Genomic DNA, 22,224 nt, shown 5'->3' on the forward strand with positions numbered 1-22,224 from the left:
GTAATGAGGGTTTCTCTGCAATCTAGCATGATAAATCTCAACGTTGCCATTGCCAGTTTGCTGAAGGGTCTTTTCTTCTCACTTTTCCCCGTGCCTAATGACTTCCTCTGCCTTGACTTGTCTCTCCTGGCTGACCCAAGGCTCCACCTGTGCCGTCTTCAGATGTGCGGCCCATGACTTGCACAGGTTTCCTGGTTTACCCACAAGAGGTCAGGGTTGTGTTATTACAGTATGCGGCCAAAGCAACAATTAGCACTCATTTTGATCTTTTCGTTGTATTGTCACCCCTGTATACACAGTGAGCAAGGAAGTTTCAACCTAATGCTTTCGTTCGTGTTAAAAATGTCCTACTCTGACTTCATCATTATTATGTCATTAGCTTTCTACCCAAACGCACTAAAACTTAGTGGCTGGTATTAGAAAATACTGCTACCTGATCAGAGATGGAAATCTTTTAGTTAGGTTGTGCAGTGCTCCCTGTACGTAGCAGTTCGGGAATTTAACCTCAGAGCAAAAAACCAGGGGGATTTGTAAATTTATTTTTCTAGGGATTTGCATTCCTTCTCATCTAAATCTTCCCATCCCACAAAAATGATCCTTTTTTTCTCACAGGCTTTCTCCTCACACATAAGCGAGTGTACACGATGGCTAGGCAGATTTCTGGCGTGTGCTGTCAGCCAGCACACAGACCTTTGGATGCTGTCACTTGGAAAAGTGTGATTAAAAAATAGGTTGATCTCACTTTTCCTTTAGGCTGAGTAGAACTAAGGAGGGTCTGTAGCCCTTGTTAATTCAAAGCAAAAAGGCCCACTTGTAGGATCTTAGTAACTTAGATAACATAGCTTAAAGGTCAGCCAGTGCTTTCAAAAGTACTATGAGAATAATTTCAAAGGGAGGAATGCAAGAATGATGGACAGAGAATATATTGCATAAGTCTCGTTTCCTTAGATAACCATGCTAAAACTAAAAAATAACAAGCAGAATCAATGTGAGAGGCATGAAAATGGTAGACGGTATCTATGGCATGAGAAAATTTCCTTTCTAGGAATTTATTTTATAGACCTTGTCTATGATAAAAGTAAAGCAGAACTCATGTAACAAAAAAACATAGCATAGCACATATATTGAAACCACTTAGGCTTATTTCTGATTAATGTCTATAGTGATATATTGTCTGCTAAGTCATTAATTAAATGTGGTTTTTAACTTTGTAGATGTACCTGTTAGAACATTTATTGGAGAGCAGACAGATAATTTTAAATGGGAAAAGGAAAAAAAAGAAGGGAAAGAAGAAGAAAAAGGCACGGTAAATTTAAAAAGCACAGTGTGTGATTTTTTAAATTTTACTGCCAGTGTCCTTATGTGATTATTGCTTGGTGGCATATTTGAGTTGCCCAAGGATAGAAATGTCGATACAAACACAATTTTCAGAATAATCCAAATGGAATTAACACTTACAGGCGCTTCAGTTCTGAAAGTCCATGGAACGCCCCTGGCTCAATTGTGCTGATCAAATTATTCTTCAGATCTCTAGAGAGACATAATAGGAGGAGCAATTAATTACCACTTTACCTACTGTACTACTGCTATATACAAGGATTGTGAAATGCAATGCAGTTCTGACCTTTGTTTCTCCCAGCTAAAACTGAGAATTAATTTCTTTTAAATAGTGACACCAAAAGCACTACATTGTTTGCAGTTTTTAAAAATGTATTTTTCCAAGTGAGACGGTTAAGATTAGATGTTAAAAAGAATTTGCTTGTTTTAAATTCTGTCCTATTTGTACTTTTCAAAACAAGTTTACCAGCCATTCTTGCCCCAGGAAAAATGTTTTAATCAATGAGTGAATAAAATAATCAGTCAGCAGAGCAAGAGCCTTTTAGTTTGCTTATTCATTGTGTTGTGCACTTTACACTTAATAAATTTATCATTTCCACCTAAAGCAGGCAAAGCAGCTGGCATGTGAGACATAAACAGATAGGTCAGGTTTCTGTCCTGAAATACAAGCAATTTCTCATATTTGGCAGATAAGTGCTTCATTCTGCACTTGGTGACAATCCAGAGGATCGGTTGTTGTGCAGATAAAGAATATTTCACTGGCATTAGTCATCTCATCTGCTCTTGGCACAGCGCGTGGGGCCATGACATTGCTCTCAGCTCAGTCCCCACAGAGATTTACTACTGAATTGTCTCAAGACCCTTCATGATGTGAGCCCCGAGGAAATGCCTTCAGTGCAATTAGATAAGCAGGCCTAGTAGATAAGTGCTGTAAATTCTCGTAGAGTCAATGTTCATCTTCTGACAATTTGCAATTCGTAGTGAACGACTGGTGCGCAATAATATCGGTGCTGTTTCTCAGACTGGCCACTTCCAGCATATTACAGCACGTGCATTGCTTGACTCTGCCAAAGTATGGATGTATAAACACCCACATGAGTCATCTTACCTATTACTTTTTGTTTTAGTGCAAATAAAAAGCACAGTAGGTGAAATCTCGGTTCCACTACCCGCAATTGCCCTCAACGGGGCAAGATTTCATGCCAAATGTTTAGTTCACTGTAGGATATATAATAATTTCAAAGTCAAAATCATAAATAAATATTTCGGTATTGCGGTAGTCATTTTTTGCAGATCATTTGAATAGTTCCAAAACTTTGTGTGTCATACCCATTTTGGTTTAGTGATGATGATGACGATGAGTGATCTGTCCCTAACAAAGATCTCAGTCAGACCCTTAACAGTCAAGTTCAGCTTTCAGCTTGCAACATGCAACGCTCAGAGTCCTTAAGAAGGCGATAAGAGATTCAGATTCCTTATGTACAAGACCTTTTGTCTTATATATATGAAATGCAGAACTACCAAATGCACAGCAGACCAAGATTGCAGTTTTGAAGGAGAAAAATCCTAGAAGTCCTTATCATCTCAGTTTAGAAAGATACCTAGATATTCAGTTGCTTATGTTGTAAAATCCTAACTGTAAACAAGGTTCTAGATAATCACTTCAGGTTTTTTAAAGTCTAGTAAGCTCAAAGCTTATGCCGCATAACTGACAAGGTATGACACGCAAGTATGTCACATGGCAACATCGCTTGTCCAATATTTTTAGATTACCATTTCTTCTTTGTTCCAGCTTGCTCTATTTAGCGCTTTCATCATGAATATGCGTTGCTCCTGATCTTGTGACATGATTGAAAAAAGCAAAGGTCCAGGAGAAAGTTAATAAGGGAGCTATTTATTTAAAATTGAAATCAAACCACAGGCTATGCTTTAAGTCTTTTAAAATGCAAGTACTGCAAAGCACACAGGTATAATTATTAAGAGTACCTGCGATTAAGTAACTTATCTGAAGTTACAAGCATTCATAAAGCTTTGAAATATATTAGGAAATTTTTCAGCCATGCATGTCTGAAACCCAGTGGTTTAGTTTCTTACTGGTTTTATCTTACTTTGCTTTAGATACCTCAAAGTTCCTCTTTTTTAGGTGCTATTTTTAAAAATAAACCATTATCTGTTCATTATGCAAATAAAATTAACTTGATAAAAGATGCTAATCTCAGCCCAACACAAATACAATGGATATTACAAGAACATATTAGAACTGCACCAATTATTCCAGTTGTCCAGTACATATGTAACTTTTGAACAGCGATGCATGAACATATGCATATACAAATACTTTAAGCATACGCATTACATGCCATGTCATGCCTATTTGCCTAAGCCACAATGGCAGTAGCTCACTCATTGCTAAGCTAGTAAAAAGCACAAAACCCAGAAATTCTCGCTTTTCCCTGCTACTCTGCAGCACGGAGATAAGTATGTCTATACTGCTGGGGAAAAGGAGTCAGTCAGAGCCCGTGAAATTCCCCACAGTCTCAAGAAAACACCAACACGAGCCAGAGGCAGGAGAAGAAAAGGTGGCACAGAGGAGGGAAATAAAAAAGGACAGTGTTGGTTCAGGAGACAGGTAAAGGTGCCAGAAAGGGGCAGAGCTTAGGCGAGGACCTTGATGATGATTTGAGCATTCATAAGAAAGCTGCACAATCTATGACTAGTTCTAGGCATAGGCCTAAGCTCTTTCTCCTGGAAAAATTGTAAGCAAAAAAATGGCAGAAATACAGATGTCAAGGTTGATGCTTGCACCAATTCATATCCGGTAAAGCAGACGACAACCCCATGGACAACAGAGGGGAAGGCTACAACACCCCCGCCATGACAACAGGAGGGATACAGCCATCTTCCTGCAGGTATTCTGCCCTTCTCCCTATTCCCCAACCCAGGCAAAGCAGTTTTCTTCCTTGCTTTGTCCTCTTCTACTGGATTTGGATGAAAGTGACAGTAACTGATGGAACTATAAATGAAATACAAAGGATGACGTTTGTTATCATGAAAACACTCTCTAAGAATTGGAAACATTTTTCCAATTCCAGTATTTTTCAAAAATTTTGTCAAACATTTTCACCTTAGTTCCCTGGTACCAGCAGTAGCTTCTAGATTCGTCTTTCTTCTGCCTTCATCTGGTCAAGAAGTTGTGACAACTCCTTCAGATAGAATTTCCCACACCCTCTCATAAAGAAAAAGGTTTGTACAAAAATTCTGCAGTCTCTTCTCCAGAGTCCCAACTTGCAAAGACAAGTCAATATGTTTGGTAAATATTAATCTACATGAGCGTATTTTCCTTTGATGGTTTAGGATGAGGCAAACGCCTCATTTTTTTTTTTTCTTTAAACCTTCAAATACTCAACACTAAACAGTTTGGTCTACTCTGATTCTGTTCACACCAAACATCTGGCCTTAGCTTTCTCTGGGCAGCACTACTGTCAATATCTTCATGAATGAAATGTAGGTCCTTTTGCTTGTACAGTATGTTATATGTAACTACTCAGGTTGAAGGAAGTTCTTTAGCTTGCAGAGCCCACATGGGTAAGACTGAAAGGACACTGTTCTCATGTGAACTTCTTATTCTGAAAACTTGAAAGACAAACAAATGAAAACAAAACAAAGCCTCACACCCGATATTATAGATCCTTTGGATGTATGCTGACTATCTCAGGCTTTACACTGGGACGCATTTGAAAACCACTTAGAGGCACAGGTCAGAGCAAATGTCCTCATTTTAGGCAGGGGAAACTGACAATTTTAACAATTAACCTTTATAACAATTACACACATTCTACGTTAACTGACAACTCATCTAAGTGCTCTGCAAGTCGTAATTAGGTGAAGTGATCATCTCCTATATCCAAAAGTGGTAACAGTTCATGACAAATATAAAAGAGTCAGTACAGGTGACAAACTGTTGGCAGGTGAGTTTTAATGCCAGTCAAAATAACCAAGCAGACAAAAGGTCTTCCATTTACTGACATCCTCTACGTTCTAGTTTATGGAAACTCTGCTGTGCTTCCCCGTAACTTGTAACCGCATAGGAAAAAACAGGATAATCTTAAACTATCACCTACAGGAAGGAAAAAGGCCAGTTTAATGTTAGTAGAAGCCAAACCATTTCAAGGAACAGTGTCCATCAGCTGCACTATCCCAAACAAAGACATCTGTTCTCCTTATTTTGGAAATTACGCTTAAATTAGGGAGGTTATTTTAGTAAGGATATTCTCAGAAAATTGTAGATGATTATACTACCCACAATCCTGGCACTTTCTTAGTAATTAGTATTATTCCATAATGTTTCCATATACTTCTGGCCTAACAAAATAGGCATTTTCTTCCTTGTTGTCCTTTAAGACAAAAATGTCATTAAAATAAATAGATAGAATTATCAGATGTGTTAATCATGATTCTTACTTCTACATTACAAGAACCTATTGCCTAGCCTCCCACTTGTATTTTTTACAAAATTACTGTTATTAAAATATTAAATGAGCTTCCCCATTTTTTAATTTAGCAAAGAGTTTGTTATACCCAAGCCTTGTAGCAATAAGTATCAGCTTTCACCAAGCTAAATAAAGAAACCAGGGTAAATTTGGTTGTATGTTTACATTTTTTCCCCAAGAGCTACTGCTGAGGTTTGGCAAAAGGTTATGATCCAAGGCATGCCAAACAGCAGCCCGGGCTGGGCCACACACATGCACACATGTGTACGTACCATGCAAGTGATTTTATCGTCAACCAAAAGTAAAAGAGGGAAAGAACCCCAGTATCATAATATTGAATGACCACAGTGTGACCCAGTTAAAGCCCATAAAGAAAGCATTTTCTAACTAACAGTTATGGTTTTGCATCATTTCTGATGCAGCATTCTAACTTTAAAGTATCTATTCTGAATCTGAATGACGTGTCATTAGTGGTGTGGGTGTATGTATCTAGTGGCGTGACCTGAAAATAAATCAAAACCAAGTGCCTTGTACACGTACAGATAGATGGAAGCTACATGAAGTTAGCTGTAGTCATAACAACTGTAGCACTTATATGAAGGTTTCACAGCTGCACAGAAATAAAATACTTCAATATTTATTGAAATATGTTTCCCCTAATTGTATTACAGTTGCTAGATATACTTGCTGCATGGTACTCTGATCTCAAATAGACCTGAACAGGAAAAAGAACAACACAGAATGGACCATGTTGTCATTAAAAACAAACGGAAAATGATTACAAGTAAGTTAATAGAGGAGAGTTTCCATTTCACTTACAAGTCTGAACTTACATGAATTACATAAAACAACCATTAAGCACTGTCTTCCTTCAGGTATGTATATGCAAATAATAGTCCCACAGGTAAAAACACTCAAGGATTCTTTTACTAAGTAACACGAGCTGCTGGAAATTTATCATCTTACACATTGATCTTTGAATTGACTTTTACTTACTAAAGACATTTAAGAGGAGTTACCTCAACGAAACAGCTGCCTTAAGGAGGGGAGATCTGTGTTTGAAATACTCACTTCCTGATGGCTTAGCTGAGAGGTAAATGAAACAAGAGGAAGAGGCTACATATGGGACTTTGCAAGAACATTTCATAGGTACTCCAGGCCTTTCAGCTATTACACATCTTCTGTGGCCAAATCCCTGATTATCTAAATGTGTTCTTGAGATTCTTGATGCTTTAAGTTCACAGTATGCACTTACACAGTACAAAACATAGTGGGAAAAATCACTTAAAATATACACAGTCTATTTACAAAAGAATAAATTTATCTTAAGCTACATTCTCACATTTTGGGCATTTTGTATCGGCATCTATGCCTTCAGACACTGCAGATTCTTCCCCCAACTTACAATATATGTACTGTAGATATTTTGAATACATATTCATAACAAGAATGTTCAACTAATTCCAGTACTTCGTTCAAATTCCTGACATCGATACATCTTTCATAAAAAATTATAGGTTGTACCAAGAGGACATCTGTGTTTAGAAAGCTGTCATTATGGTGCTGCAAACTTTCCAAAAAAGCTCTGAGAAGAGCAATCAGTTGTTGAGCAGACGCCAAATACCAGTGAAATATGACTGACTTTCCACATTTTGCGTATTACTATGAAACAACAACAACAGAAAAAAAATAAATAAGGTCACATCTTCCACTTCTTTCTCATGTGAAATATTCCAGCTAAACTAAATGGCATCTTTGCCCAAGATATGAATGTACAGTCAGAAGCCTTAAAGAAGATTCACTTTTAAAACATCATTATGATCACGGTGGTAGGAAAGAGGCATAGGCAATGGTGAAAGACCACAGTTAGCACCTATCCTGCAGTCACGGTAGTGACTCTCAGGGTTAGCAGTCCTGGACGCAGGAACAAAGAGTTAAGATTATATTGGTAACTGAAGACATTTAAAGCACACCCATCTCTACTGAGCCTATCAGGAGACAGTGACTCAGTATTATACTTTGATGGCCTCAGTATAATTAAAACTATTTTCACCCCCATCGTTGGTGAGTGCATTGCCAGTCATACACTGTAAACCAAGGAACAGGCAAGTTAAGCGATACCCGTTACCTGGTATCATCATCAACTAAAGCGCTCCCATGAAACTCCAGAGCTTATTTGTTGGGGTTTTTTTTATGATGAGTGGATATTTAATCTACTTTCCAGAATCCGAAAAATTATGGTTCATTGCAGTTAAATTTCAAGACATAAGGATAAATCTTTCCTTTGATTATTCCCATGAGAACATACACATGCATATAAACATGGACAATAATTGTCCAATAATCGTTTGCCTTTGCAGACACAGAGGCTATGGGTCTTTTGCTTGTTGAGCATGTAGATGCATGTTGATTACGTATTTTCCTTTAATTCTCCTTTTTAATCCAAACCATGACTGGTTGGATTACCTGAAACAATAGACCCTAAGGACAGGACAAAAAAAATAACTGCTGCCTATTCGAGGTACTAATGAATGATCGGAAGTTTCAAACCAGTCACTCGATGGCAATAATGACATATAGAACAACAGAAAGGTCTCCACATTTTTGTTTTTTAATTTAAGGATGATGACTCATTCGCATCAAATGTGCTGTGGTAATTTGGCAGTTATACATTATTTAGGAACATGCCTAAAAATGTTAAACAAAGTGCCAATAAAGGCAGCTGAACCAAAACAGATACAGGCTTTATGGCAGTTTGCTTGCTCAAAGTATGCACAGAATGTTATAATGTGTTTCATTTTAATGGTAATAATCACAGAGCAAGAATATAAGGCTCAGAGTATTTTAACTGAAGGAGCAGTACGCAAACACGGAGAAGCGAGTAAAAAGCTTGGTAAAGCAATTTTCATTGCAAATTTTTTGTTGATATATTTTTCTACATGTGTATATTAGAAAGTAACATTTTAAAAGATTCATTTATCCAGTATAAACTCAAGTTTTATGCTAGATATAGCATCAACCAATCAGAATCTGGGATGAGGATGCAAAGACATTTGGTACCTACCTTTGGTTTAGCATTTTTAAACCGATAGCTCAAAAGGAAATGCATTTTCTAATAAACAAAACTCACTACGCTTTCCAGATTCTTTTTCTTTGGCCTGTTTTCAAGAAGAAATAATTCAGCAAAATATTCAAATTCCAGACTGACACAAATGTTCCTATACGTGTTTTCTTTTCCTTGAAAATGCCACAAAAGCAGAGCTATATGGCAGGGTCGCATTAGGTCTGAAAGTTATCGGCTACGTAGGTGCAGAAGTACATGCTCGGCAGTTGTAACGTGGGGCGTCGAGTCAGAGTGGCTGTGCTGCCCAGCAGAAAGAGTCCTGTGGATCAGTCCCATGGGGCTAAAACAAGACTGAAAGGTCAGAAGCCATAAAAGCTGAGGGAAGCACATAAAGTGGATCTCAGCGTCCACGGCTTTGCAGGCAGCTCTGCAGTGCCAGCAGCAATTCTGTCCCTGAGCGCTGGCGATCGTGCCACGGTGTACAGCAATAGACTCAGCGTATCACTGATCACGATAGCAGAGCTGGTGCCTACCCATAACTGTGTAGAGTTGTGACAAGCACAGAAACCTTTGGTGGCTGAAGAGAGCCAGAGAGCCAGGGTCTTCCTACACCATTGGGACTTCTCTGTGTGCTCATGCCTAGAAGGCAGCTCAGCATGGGTTAGGCTTCCTGACACGTGATCCACTCCTTTTGAAAGAAGGGTAACCGGTGGGGGGGGAAGAAGAAAAAAGGAAAAAAAAAAAGAAAAAAAAGTTGTGAGCAGAATTCCAACCTGCGAGAAAATTGTTTGCAAAGAAAGTGGAAAAATAGGGGGAAAAAGTATACTCAATTTTTTTTTAAGTGAAGTGCACAGCCAAAACAAAATGTAAAACAAACACTTACTGAATAAAAACTACTTTCTACTGAGAAAGGCTTAAACTCCAGTGTAGGAGTTGTTATTCCACATTCTAAGACTGCACTTATTTGCCTGTTACAGATTTCCAGCAATGTGCATTCAACATCCCTAGGGTAAATTTCAAGCTCTGGAATCACAGTTTAACAGCATAATTACAATTTTGAAAATGACATATTGTATATTTATCCAGTATTTTCAGAAGTTCATCTGATTTAATTTTCCATAGTAGTTTGCATTTTTACACTAAATTATCAGAGGTATCTGGGTAATGAAAATGTGTTTTATTAGCTAGGAGTACCATAAAATATACAAACCATTGTACCCTGGAGTTTTGGGTGGGATTTTTTTTTAAAGGAAATATTCTGTTACTTGGAATATTGACTTGGAAGAATAAACCAATTCTACATTGAATTTTAATTTGAACTTCAGAGAAATATTTTCTTCCATGGCTTAAAACATCCAAGGAAAAGAAGAAAGAATTCCTCCCTGAGCTGTAAAGGAAAGATAAGTACCTGCAGATGGCCCATAGGTTAGCTTAGAGTAGTTTTGAGCCAAAACCAGGATAGTTTATTACTCAATGTAAATCAATAAAATAAAAATAATCTTTCGTATATTGTTTATTTTATTGTAGTGTTTTCATAAGACAGAAGTAGAACACTCTTAAAAATAAGGTGATTCAATTATAAAATGTCAAGGAGGGACTCCATCTTTCTGCCTGCTTACTACTTCTAAGTAATCTCATTAAAAGAATAAGAATCTTAATTAACAATATCACAAAGAACACAGTCACTGACGATACGTGGAATCCTGAGCAATCTGCTAAATAAATAAAGTCATTATTTAGCTCATGCTGGGAGATGGGCAGGACAACACTGCAACAACCTTCACCCATCTCCAGGAAGGAGCACACTCAAAGCCATTCTTCCTACACACCTGGGAATATAGCAATGCCCAGATACATTCGAGCATCACCTAGAGCAGGAAGCCTTTTCCAGGTAAGGAAGAGAAAAAAATTAAAAATAGAGTCCATCTGAACATTTAATTCAGCCAGTATTAGAGGGAACATTAATTACACAGAAACCCTGTCGCTTTAAGCTGTCGATACGAATTGGTTTAAGGGTAACAGAGTAAAATTGTCTCTAAGCATTTTAGCTCAGAGGAATTAAATCTTGGTGAAAGAGTGGTCTGAGAATCCTTCCCCGGAAGTCTCTGTTTTATATAAACTGGGGTTTTGGGAATAACTTACAGAAATTTAAGTAATTTAAAAAACAGCCATGTGTGCCAATAAGAAAACCTGCAGAATTGTCTTCTGCAGAAATCAGGGTTAGTGAGTACCCTCTTCAGTGACTCTGAAGGATTCCTGGAGCCTTTTCACTGCACAGTTTTTACATTTACACTTTCCTGCAGGCACTTGCAGAAATTAAAATAATTTTTGCTAAAATTTCATATGAAATATGGATGAATGATAAAGAAAACTAGAAGGCTGGAAAGTAAGGAGACCAGACTATCTACATGGATGTACAATTTTTACCCATTCCTTAATCTCACCGCCATACACTTTATATGCTATACAATGAGTATGTTTTAAAGTAAAAATTATTTTAAACAAACAGAACAAATTATATTTCTTCTACCTCAGAAGTGCCAGACTGATATTAATTTCAAGCCAAAATCTCTGCTATTTAAAGTAATAAGAAGTTGGCACATACTTTAAAACTTGTCCCTGGTGGTCTCACTTGAAATGTCCTTCTTCAATGATTTCCATGCTTTGTTGTTTTTTTCCTAGTGTTTCAGACAAAATTACAGTTTTTTAAAATAAATTTTCTTTTGTTTATATAAATGTCTCAGTTATTCAGCTGTAGAATATGCAAAGATTATTAAAACACCCAACAAAAATCAACAGAGCCATAATAACAAACAACAGTAGTTGGAGCCACAGAAACACCCAACAGGTCTTCAAGCCCTGAAAGCATACCAAAAAATGGAGGAAACAGGAAAGACAGTACAAAAAAAGGATGTGGGGAAAGGAGAAGTACGTTATTGTTGGAGATAATTATTGCTGAACACTGTTAGTATGTTTTGTTCAGTTAGATATCACATCCTTTTCTATCCTTCTCACCACATAGAGCAATAAAACATCTTTTCCCAGCTTGATTTTTTCATACTTTCCTTCATGGCATCTCTTATCCTACCTTCTTCACACTGAATCTCCCTCAGCCCCTTGGAAACAGTGCTTTGTTTCCACAGATCTCCTATGGGCCAGGGACCCACCTATTTTCTCACGTAAATAATTTGGTTTATTCGTCAAAACCTCATTCAGGCACGAAGGGGCCAGAAAAGCTCATAGGTGCTTTGGGGAGCCACAACCCAATTTCTCTGCTCCCTGCCCAGCCAGCTGTGCTGTGCCGGTTTCCTAACAGGTTATTTTATTTTCAGTTAGCTCTGTAAGTGAATTCAGGACTGTGTTTCTCAGTAAAGCGCACAAGCTGTATTAAGAATAAAAGCATACAGACAGGGGATTAATCAGTAATGGATATCTCACTTTAAAGCTCAGAATCACACCCTTGTACGATAAATCCTAATACAACTATTTCCCTACCAAAAAAACCTGTTAATACCTTCTGGTGCTGCTCGAGCTACAAGTATTAAGGAAGAAACTTTGGTGGCAGCAAAGGTGCTTTCTGGTTGCTATTTTAACACATATATTTACAAATCTGCACTTGATACGTCTTCTTAAAGGATGACAGCATCTGACACAAATCATGTGTTATCGTAATGACATCACTGTATAACACGTCCGATGAGTATATCATACAGCCGAGATGGCTGGCTGCGCAGCAGACCAACCGAACTCTTTGTGGCCCTAATGGGAAACAGGAGCCTAGATGCTCATAAATTCAACTAAGTGACTTCCTAAAATACAGCTAAACTTCACGTTACATAAATTAAAAAAAAATTAAAAAATATTGTCTGTGATTTAAACATCTCTGTAAACTAACTTTACAAGTTAATTTTATATTACTGTCATTTGACTACTAATATTGACTTTTTATATAGAGCACCTTATATAATTTTTCTAATGTGCAGCGCCCTAATAAATCTATTCATGACTGTTCTATGGCAAAAATAATCTTAGTGTCTAATCAACCAGTTTGTTCAAGTATACGAGTAACAATTTATATTGCGACAAAATGATGGCCTAACAGCAAGCGTCCAGGCAGGACTCCTAAGAACAACGCAAAGTGTTTTTACATACCTGCATTTTAAGAGATGTATAAAAATAATTCCTTATAACAATAACTCTTACATGTAATAAATGTATCTAAACTGGCAAGCCCTGCGACTGTTCTAGGTTAGGAATACAGCTGCAGCTGACCCTGAGGAGCTGGCATTGTACTTAAATGTACAGGTGCTTTGCACTGACTGACAACACAGGAAAGATGCTTTTCATTCTAAGTTGACAGCAAAAGTGATCTGCAAATTATGACCTTTCATTCCAGCCTGCAATTGTCTAATACAACTTATTTTCACTCTGTTTCTAAACAATTCGCTCCCTTTCAATCACTAGCGATTTTCCCAGTATTTCTTTCCCTTTGCTTACGTTGCTGTCCACTGAATTTCAAGCAGAAGTTCCTGGCTTTTGTCATGTTCTGCACATTTTGTATTCACACAACAACAACTGCAATAATTTTGAAGATGTTTTTCCAATAAAATTTTTCCCTAGGATTATATTTATTAAAAATGCCTTACATTTATTCCTCCCTCTTTGAAACACTTTTATCTTTTACACCGGGAAAGATACATAAAATATATTTTGCCCTTTTAAGAAGTGATGAATCCGATACCTACTCATAAAACACATCACAGTACTAGATTGTGATCTAAATGCTTTTTAGCCAAAAATTTAAAAAGCTTCTTAATATTTTTATCCAGTAAAATGAATTATTGAATTGTGGATTATGACCATCACTTGCAAATATCATTCTTACTAAACAAATCTAATAATCTTTTCTGTAGTCCTGTTATGAACTGTTTCAATACTAGGATAATTAATGTAATATAAGTGACTATATGAAGGCAAAAATACCTTGATTATATGACAGACATATGGAGCACAAAGATGATAACCACTGCACCAGTAAAATACGATGGCATGGAGAACTCATTCCAAGTATTTCAATTACCTACTACAACCCATTTTAATAATTATTTAAGTACTGATCAAGTCAAATCAGTCTTTGTATTCCAAATGTCTCCTGTATCTCTTAATGAAGGAAACTTCCGCAGATAAGGCTTTACTAGTCCTTTGTAAACTAAGCTTCATATTTCTGTACATCAACAGGACTACACCTTCCTTATCTCTAAGTCTCAAATAGTATGACCAACAGAATAACATCCGTCTATGGAAAATTTAGAAAGTATTGTGAATTTTATTATTTTATGTTGATTTAGTTACAAAATTATATTATTTTATTTGAAAAAATATTTACCATTTAGTATGCAGTTTGCGTGGCAGTACATAAACCTCTCAACTGCTCTTCTGCAAAAGCATCTCTCTTCAATGGATATTTCACTTGTCAAGATAACAAAACCTGACCCTGGACCCTGCTGTGTCTTGCTCTCATGCAAAAACACTAAAATATTTCTTCTTTTAGGAGAGTTTTATTAATGGGGAAACAACACTGTGTTAAACCAGCATTTCCTTTCTACGTTGCCATTTTTTTAAAGCAATCTCAAACCTTCTTAGCTGATATCCAACTAACAACTCTGTGCTTCATGCTGATTCCAGTTCTAGGTAATTGTGATTTAAAGTTCACTATAATTATTTATGAACTAGCAAAATATGACCTTTTTTAATAAAAGACCACTGTGAATCTCCCTAATAGATGGCCTAATGTGAAACTGGTTTATAGGGGAGCAGGTCACTCTGACTTTTTTTAAGGTCAATATGGAATTTTGAATTCAGCCTTTTCCTGAGAATGCTGAAAATAACTCAGCTCAACAGACCAGCAACAGTTGCCAGAAAGCTCAATAAATAATGCATATGTTGTTCTTTGTAGATTCTTCTTTTTGTTGGTTATTTTCATTTAACCACTAGTGAGACATAAAAAATCTGTTGTATTTAGACAAGCAGTATCAGTAAAGAATGTGGGGGGACAGCTAGTCAAATCACGTAACGTATTCACAAACAGGAGTACAAGCAGTTCTGAAATAAAAAGCAGGACTGGATAATCTCTTCTTCAAATCAATTGACCTGAATGGCAGAAGTAGTTTTCAACACTTTTAAATACTCAAAGCATGTCAAACTCAGAAATGACTTAACGCCTAGCAGAACCACAATAATATATACTGGCCACCCGAAGCATGATGGGAAAAGCGTTGGCCTAGGTCCAAAAAAGCACTTAGGCCGTCTAAAGTGAAACTTAAGTGGAACGTAGGTACTGAGTCCCAGAGTGCAACTCCCAGCTCCCTCTTCACCTCCCACATGTCCGAATGGCTGCAGGTACCTTAGTCTTCACTTTTCAATTTCCCAAAGCACAGAAATAGTGCTGGGCCTGCCAAACAAGTCAGAGCTGGTCCCGTACAAAAGCTCTTTTGGGATCTGTAGGCAAGACCTGCCCACACCACAGCTCTCTGCGGGGCCAGGCAGGCTAAGGGGATGCACTCAGCAAAGCCAGAAAAACAAGGCACAGCCCAGCATCCCAGAGAAGAGCGAAGGGGTGAGGAAGTGTTGCCATCCATCTTTTCTATGACAACCTAGTGATTGGAGCTGGGGAAATGAAAGACACTGTTTCAGTGCCATCCCTGCCCAGAAGGGATGTGTACCTACATTTAAAGCACACAGGACCCGAAGAAACCGACAGGAGTCTCTGTTCCTACAACAGTATTTCTGTATTTTATCGAATGAATGTTTATAGCAAAAACCATTTTCTCCTTGTTGATTAAATACCCTTGGCATTTGACCGCTATGGTTTTTTTTTTGTTTCTGGCATCATAAATCTTAAACGCTTGACTGCGTATTGGCACAATTCCACTTCAGCCAGTTCTACACCCCAGTTAAGGCCTTCCCCACAGAGGCAGCAAATGTGTGACATGCTCAGGCTGAAGAGGATGAACTCGAGTCCTTCTCTTCCCAAGCAGGTACTCCAGCCAGTAGGCTAGCAGAGAAAGAACAAAAGCACAATTACTTTCTTTTATGACCAGGTTTCAAAAGAAAATACGGAGTCAGTTATGCCTGTGAAGAAGAATGGCTTCAGAAGAAGCATTAGGTTTCAAAACCCCGTCCCACAAAGGCTTCTAACTTAGGGCTGCACAGGAGAAAAGGATTCAGCACTTATGTAAGCTACTCGGTGCTTGTTTAGTCCCTCAGTACGATGGCTGGTTTGGATCCTCTTCTTATACACCTAATTCTCCCCATTCGTTGTATGAAGAGCTTCGACCTCCAAAGAATAGATGAGAATTATATTTTGGAAGCTAAATATCTGCATTACACATGACAGCGCTGAGAACCACTAAGTCTACTATATCTTGTTACTGATGAGAGTCTTAGTGACTTCCTCAGCTAGCAAGCTGCTAAATCTTCTGTTGAAGAGATGTATGTATTATTTACTATCCATTTGGCTGAGGCTTAGTTTGTTTTTAGCTGTTTTCAGATGGCTTTGAAATAGGCCAAGGCTAGAATCAACTGTCTCTTCAACCCAGCAACCAAAAGCCAAACAAGACACTAGTAGCAAACTGGATCAGAGAGCATAATTAATGTAGCACGTGCTCCTTCCAGTGCAGAGAGCTAAGGTACACGTTTGGGGTTGCAACTCACATCTCTAAGAACTAATGGCACAGTGCACTACCCCGAAGAAACACTGGAGGCAATACTTTGAAAACAAATAATTCTTTTTTAATTTCAAAAAGACATGGAGCATAAGGCTAAGTATGATTTTGCATTTCCTTTCCCATATAGAGTATTTTAAAAAGGTTAACACTGGACAACAGAGTTTTCCTGCGGAACAATATACACTGTGCACGTATTCCACTCTTATCCCTTCCCCTCTGCCGATAAGTGGTGGGAACGGGCAACTCAGAAAAAATGTCATCCCATGTCTGTCTCCCACTCAGCACACACTAACCCGATTCTCCAAAATCTCATCACTGTATTACAGCTCATTAAATTCAGCTGAAGGATGAGAACCGAGCTGCACCACTAAATGTGCACAGTTTGTGTTTACCAGCAAGAACACTGTATGTAGTGTTGCTTACAACATACCCTGTAATACGGAAGCATTCTTGTTGGCAGCTTTGACAATTTATCTATTCATATCAAAGTGAAACAGAGGCTGCTTTAAAACTGTTGCTCCTTGTCCTAATCGGGAAAGAAGAATATTAAAAACTATTACAGTGAAATCTCTGTTGCCATCAAAAGGTCGTTGATTCAACAGACAAACAACCTAGTGTTAATGATTTAACAAAACATTTTTCACACAGAATACATGCTCATCCGTCTATATATAATATTTTTCACATCAAGAAAATAAAGATAATTTCCTTTTAAAATGCCAGTTACAAAGAATTGTGTGCAAATCAAATACAATGCTTAAGTAATTATGTTTTTACCTAAATAAATTAATTAAAAACACAATTAAAAAAGAAAATGTTGGCGTTGTTTGAAAGTAGACTCATTAACAAGAGAATTGTCCTAAAAAGAGAACGATATTGTTTTACAACTTGTTCAGCAGCCCCTTGATTTGAATAGAGCTATATTCAGGGAAACGTATAGGCCTGGATTTCTTCACTCCCTTGTCTCTTTTTTGAGCATGTACACGTGTGAGGGAGAGAAACTAAGAGGCTGATTTTGACTTCATGGAAGTAAGTAGACCACCACATTCCTGCCAAGTAGTATATGAAATAAAATAAACATTACATGTCATTTCAACCATTCTAAATTTAAGAGAAATGAAACTCACACAACAACCAAAACAGTAAAAAGCAGTTGACTTTCTAACCTACTTTGAAAATGAGTTTTTGAGCTCAAGAAATGCATGTTAAGAATACGGTGATTCTGAAACCGTCGGCATAATAAAAAAAAAGCGTATGGACATATCTGCTATTGTACGTACAGAACCACAAAATGAGAAGCTTATCTTTTTCTCTAACTTGAAGCCTCAAAACAAAATATCCCTCAAATTTTCTGGAAATTAAAAAAATATATTTATAAATGTGTGTTAATCGCATAATAGCCTCAAATGCAACCTCCATATTATTTTAACATTATATTGACAATATCCTGCACTATCTCTGATAACTTACAATATATTATATTGTCTTCAAGAAATTAAAATGTAAATGATTTCTCAACACATGTATAGTCAACAAGTGAAAGGGATAATGGGAATGTCCTTATGCAGGCTTCAAAAATACTTTGCAGATAACAAAGTCAAAATCGATAAGTTAAAACCCATCATCAGTCAAATTTAGCCGTTTTAGCTGCAACCATGTTTATGTATTTCTCCATAATTGATGGCAACACGCTTGTTTATTATGTATGAAATATAAGATTTATGGTGTATTTAACTATTCATTTTATTGCTTTTAAGTGCTGGGTTGGTGACTGCTGCTATTAAAAAATTGTAAGTGTTGAAAATGTTAGGTGAGGTTGTTCTTTTTTGTTTTCTTTTAAATGAAGGCTCCTCACATGTAGAGTAGAGCTAAATATAGATAGTAATTCCAGCTTTGAATCTATGTAACATATGGGTGACTGATCCAAAAAAAATGTTATATAGGTGGTATCAATTTAAAATCATTCCCTGACATACTACCTACAAGTGCACAGAGATACAGAATTAAGTAATTCAAAAAAGTGATTTCCATACACCAGTAGACTCTGAAAGAGTATGAACTGAACTGTGCATGAATTTCAGCACAGAATTTAAATTGTCTCTTGGCAAGATATTAGAAATAACCCATTTCTACCTGTGATTTCCCGCTTTTGTATTTTGATCGTTATTTCAGTGTGGGAGGTTTTCAGGAGGTATAATACTTCATCTAGAAACGTTTGTCAACATTTGGAGTGAGTTGTTATGCTTGACTTACAGACTGGGGTAGTACTAGTCTTGTACAAGCTAACCATCTAAAACCACAGGGCTAGACATGACTAGAGACTGCTGCATTCTACTAAGCTGATAACTCTGGCCATTCACATATTAAATAAAATACAGAGGCTGATATCCAGAATCATTTCAGCATTTGCATCAATATGAGTTGAACTGGAAGTATTCTTGTACCGTTGCATATTTTTGGCTCAATGACTTGTTTCCAGGAACAACAACAACAGAAAATATTTTATCTTACAGAAGGCTCCAGAAGGTCACAGTCAGGGCTGGAGCTCTTGTGTGCTGCACAAACACTTTTTTTTTGCAATTCTGGATATATATAGAATGACTGGACATAAGCTCACCCATATACAGTCATTTGCAGGATCAGACACAGCTGTTATGTTCCCTGCCCTAAAGAGATCAAATTCATAGGAGTTTTGTCACAGACCTCTGAGAGACCAGAATGAAATAAAAGATATTTCTGTTTTACAACTATTACAAATGCAACAGAAATACAAACTAGCAGTTGAAACAAAACTTAAATAAAACATAATTTAAACAAATGAAAATGGCCCAGAGTGCTCTGATGTTGAGGGAATGCTCACTCTGTGAGCATTTGTCTGGGCACAGACTCCTCGTGATACTGATTCTACTAAAAATCTCCTTCCCAACCAATCTGCTCATCCTGACTTAGCTAATGTATTTATGACACCAGTATTTAAGGATCTGCACAAGATTTATAGGCTACCACAGCATGATCTCTTGCCAGTAAAGTCTTAATTACTTTCAGAAAAAGGGGGAATATGATGACCATGTTTATTGTTATAACCTTTTTTCTTTTGAACTAATCAAATACAGCTTAAAGCATTCACTGGGAAGACAAATTATTCATAAAAATTCTACAAGACAGTAATTACTGAAGAAAGTATCAGAAATTTGCAGCTGTCCCAGTAGCAGAAAATGCCTGTCTCATTTCTGGAAAAAAAAAAAAACCCCAAACGAAAAAAAAAAAACACACAAAAAACCAACCCACAAAAAAAAATCCCCACCACGAAACAACTGGCATAGACCAACATTTCTGGCATTTATAAATGTCTACAGTGTCACCCAGAAAACAGATAACTACTGTATAGCGTATTAAGATCCTTCGTCCAGCTGGTCCATTTTTTCTAAACTTTAAAAACCACTTCCAAAAATACAAAGCATTTTTAATGGATTTCAATGGTCTCTCTCTTCTTTTACATAAAATCACTCAGAAGAAGGATGTTTTCTTAAAAACAATCTGCTATCCAGGTCCACCCTCCCAGGCATGTCCCTTGGAGCTGTTCCCAAACTATCCCCAGAGCACTAGCATTTCGGCGACTGGAATGACAACTTCTTTTTAATTGTTTGAGATCCTGCAGGCTTCTATCTGAGAACAAAGCATGCTCATAAAGCACATTCTATGGCCATGATTCAAGTTCTTTTGAAAATAAATGATATACTGAAACAATGCTATGTTATATAAAGCAGTCTATCTGACACCGGGTGCTCAGCATTACACCAGATCGCAGCCAAGTTCATTTCCCACCCATGCAATTGGACATACTAGAAGTGCAATAAAACTTGCATAAAGCAACTTTTTCATTATGTGAAACATAAAGTGTTTGGTTGAAGTTTGAAGGGACTTTACCACGAAGAAGAAAAGATGAAGTTTGTTTAGGAATAGACAAATGAATCAAACACAACAGTCTATTTGATAGTTGGTAGTGATACTTTTTAATATGACAAGAACAAGGAGTATCTGAAGAAGTTCAAAAGCAATATATTTAAAGCTGTCAGAAGGAAGCACTCTAACACAATATGTCATTAACCTGCAGTCTCATTACCGAAACATATCATTGAGGTCAAGAGCTTAGTAGATTCACTAACAGTATTAGGAATTATATGCCTAATGTGGACATTCACATGCACATAAGACAGGGTTTCTGAGGACACAGTATAAAAAAAGAAAGTATCTTTTATAGATTTGTTATTCTTTAATTGCCTTTTCTGAAGTTTTGATCTTATTATACATCTGAGCTGAAATCCTGACTGCACAACATGGGTAATGGAGCCACTAACTTCAGTGGAGTAGGATGCTCATCGCTGGCACTGGCAAAGGGCAAAACCTTGGAGAAATTGCACAAATATTCTGATTTACAGCATGATGACTTAAAATCTTGTAATCCAACCAATAAAAGCCATAATGTAAATGCATTAAGAGCACTTGAAAACTGCTTAACTACATGTAACTTTGTAAGCAAATTACAGAATTAACTTAAGTAAATTTAAACAATTTCTAAATGAAATTAAGTTTGTGTATTTACAAAGACACAGCATTTCTTCCACACAGCCCTTCAACAACAGCACTGATGTACATCATTCATTCGTCCCTTCTTAGTTCTTGTATCTATCCATCTACCAGTTATTAATACTTTTTAGAGGACAAATGGTTCAACTAGAATGTAAACTTGAGATAATTGATTTTGTAATTTAAAGCAAGGGTTTGGGCTGTTGTTCTTTTTTTCTTTTTTCTCAGAGTTGGCATGCATTTCCCATGCAATATAGCGAACATCACATTTATTAAATTAAGCCTTAGGCTTTCAGAAGACTTTACAAAAGGTTATGTTTGTAATCTTCAGTGTTTATTTTACTATGAAACCAACACATTCAGCAATAAGTCAGATTTATTGTGAAAATAAACACATTAGGACCTTATAAATAGCTGTTAGAAAAGTTCCGTATGGTCTGCCAAAAGCCCCAAATGATTGGTTCATGAACTTTTCCTCTGTATGCTCTAATGGCTTAAAAAAATTGTTTATTTTTGACTGCTTATGAATAGATGAGGATTATATTTCATCTACAGTCTACATTAAAGTAACAGAATTTAGAAAACTTCCAAACTTTTAAGAAACTCACATTGAAAAAAATAAACTGTTGACAGCAAATATACATAATGAAATGGCAAAGTGGAGCGTTATTTTAAAGCTGCATTTACACAGTGAGTTTCTCAATTTACCTGATCATATCCCCTAAAAAGAAAAAAATTAATTGTTCCTCAAAAATACTGCAAGACTAACAGTTTATCTAAATGCCTATAGCAATTGCTGCAGCATGGGTTAATGCAAAGGACTGCCTCCACTTTATCAAGAAGGATTTTACATTGCCTTATACTTGCAGCGAATATGCTTTAACAGGAGTAGGAGTCTTTTGGTGAGAGGTTGGACTCATACCTAGCTGCCCATGATCCCTAAATCCTTTGGTATGCACTTGGTTCCCTGGGAATGACAACACTTTCCCCAGCATCAAGGAGTCAGCTCTGATTTCCA

General features: G+C 37.0%; 1 protein-coding gene across 1 annotated transcript in view; it reads right to left on the reverse strand.

The window, feature by feature from the left end:
• Positions 1-22,224, reverse strand: part of ADGRA1 (adhesion G protein-coupled receptor A1) — a 291,609-nt gene that overhangs the window by 184,781 nt on the left and 84,604 nt on the right. The window contains exon 3 of the mRNA XM_075107276.1: positions 1,459-1,530. Within this exon, the coding sequence (XP_074963377.1) occupies positions 1,459-1,530 (72 nt within the window). The remainder of the gene's footprint in view (positions 1-1,458; positions 1,531-22,224) is intronic.

Source organism: Phalacrocorax aristotelis, chromosome 12, assembly GCF_949628215.1.
Source record: "Phalacrocorax aristotelis chromosome 12, bGulAri2.1, whole genome shotgun sequence".
In the NCBI taxonomy this organism is placed as follows: Eukaryota; Metazoa; Chordata; class Aves; order Suliformes; family Phalacrocoracidae; genus Phalacrocorax; species Phalacrocorax aristotelis.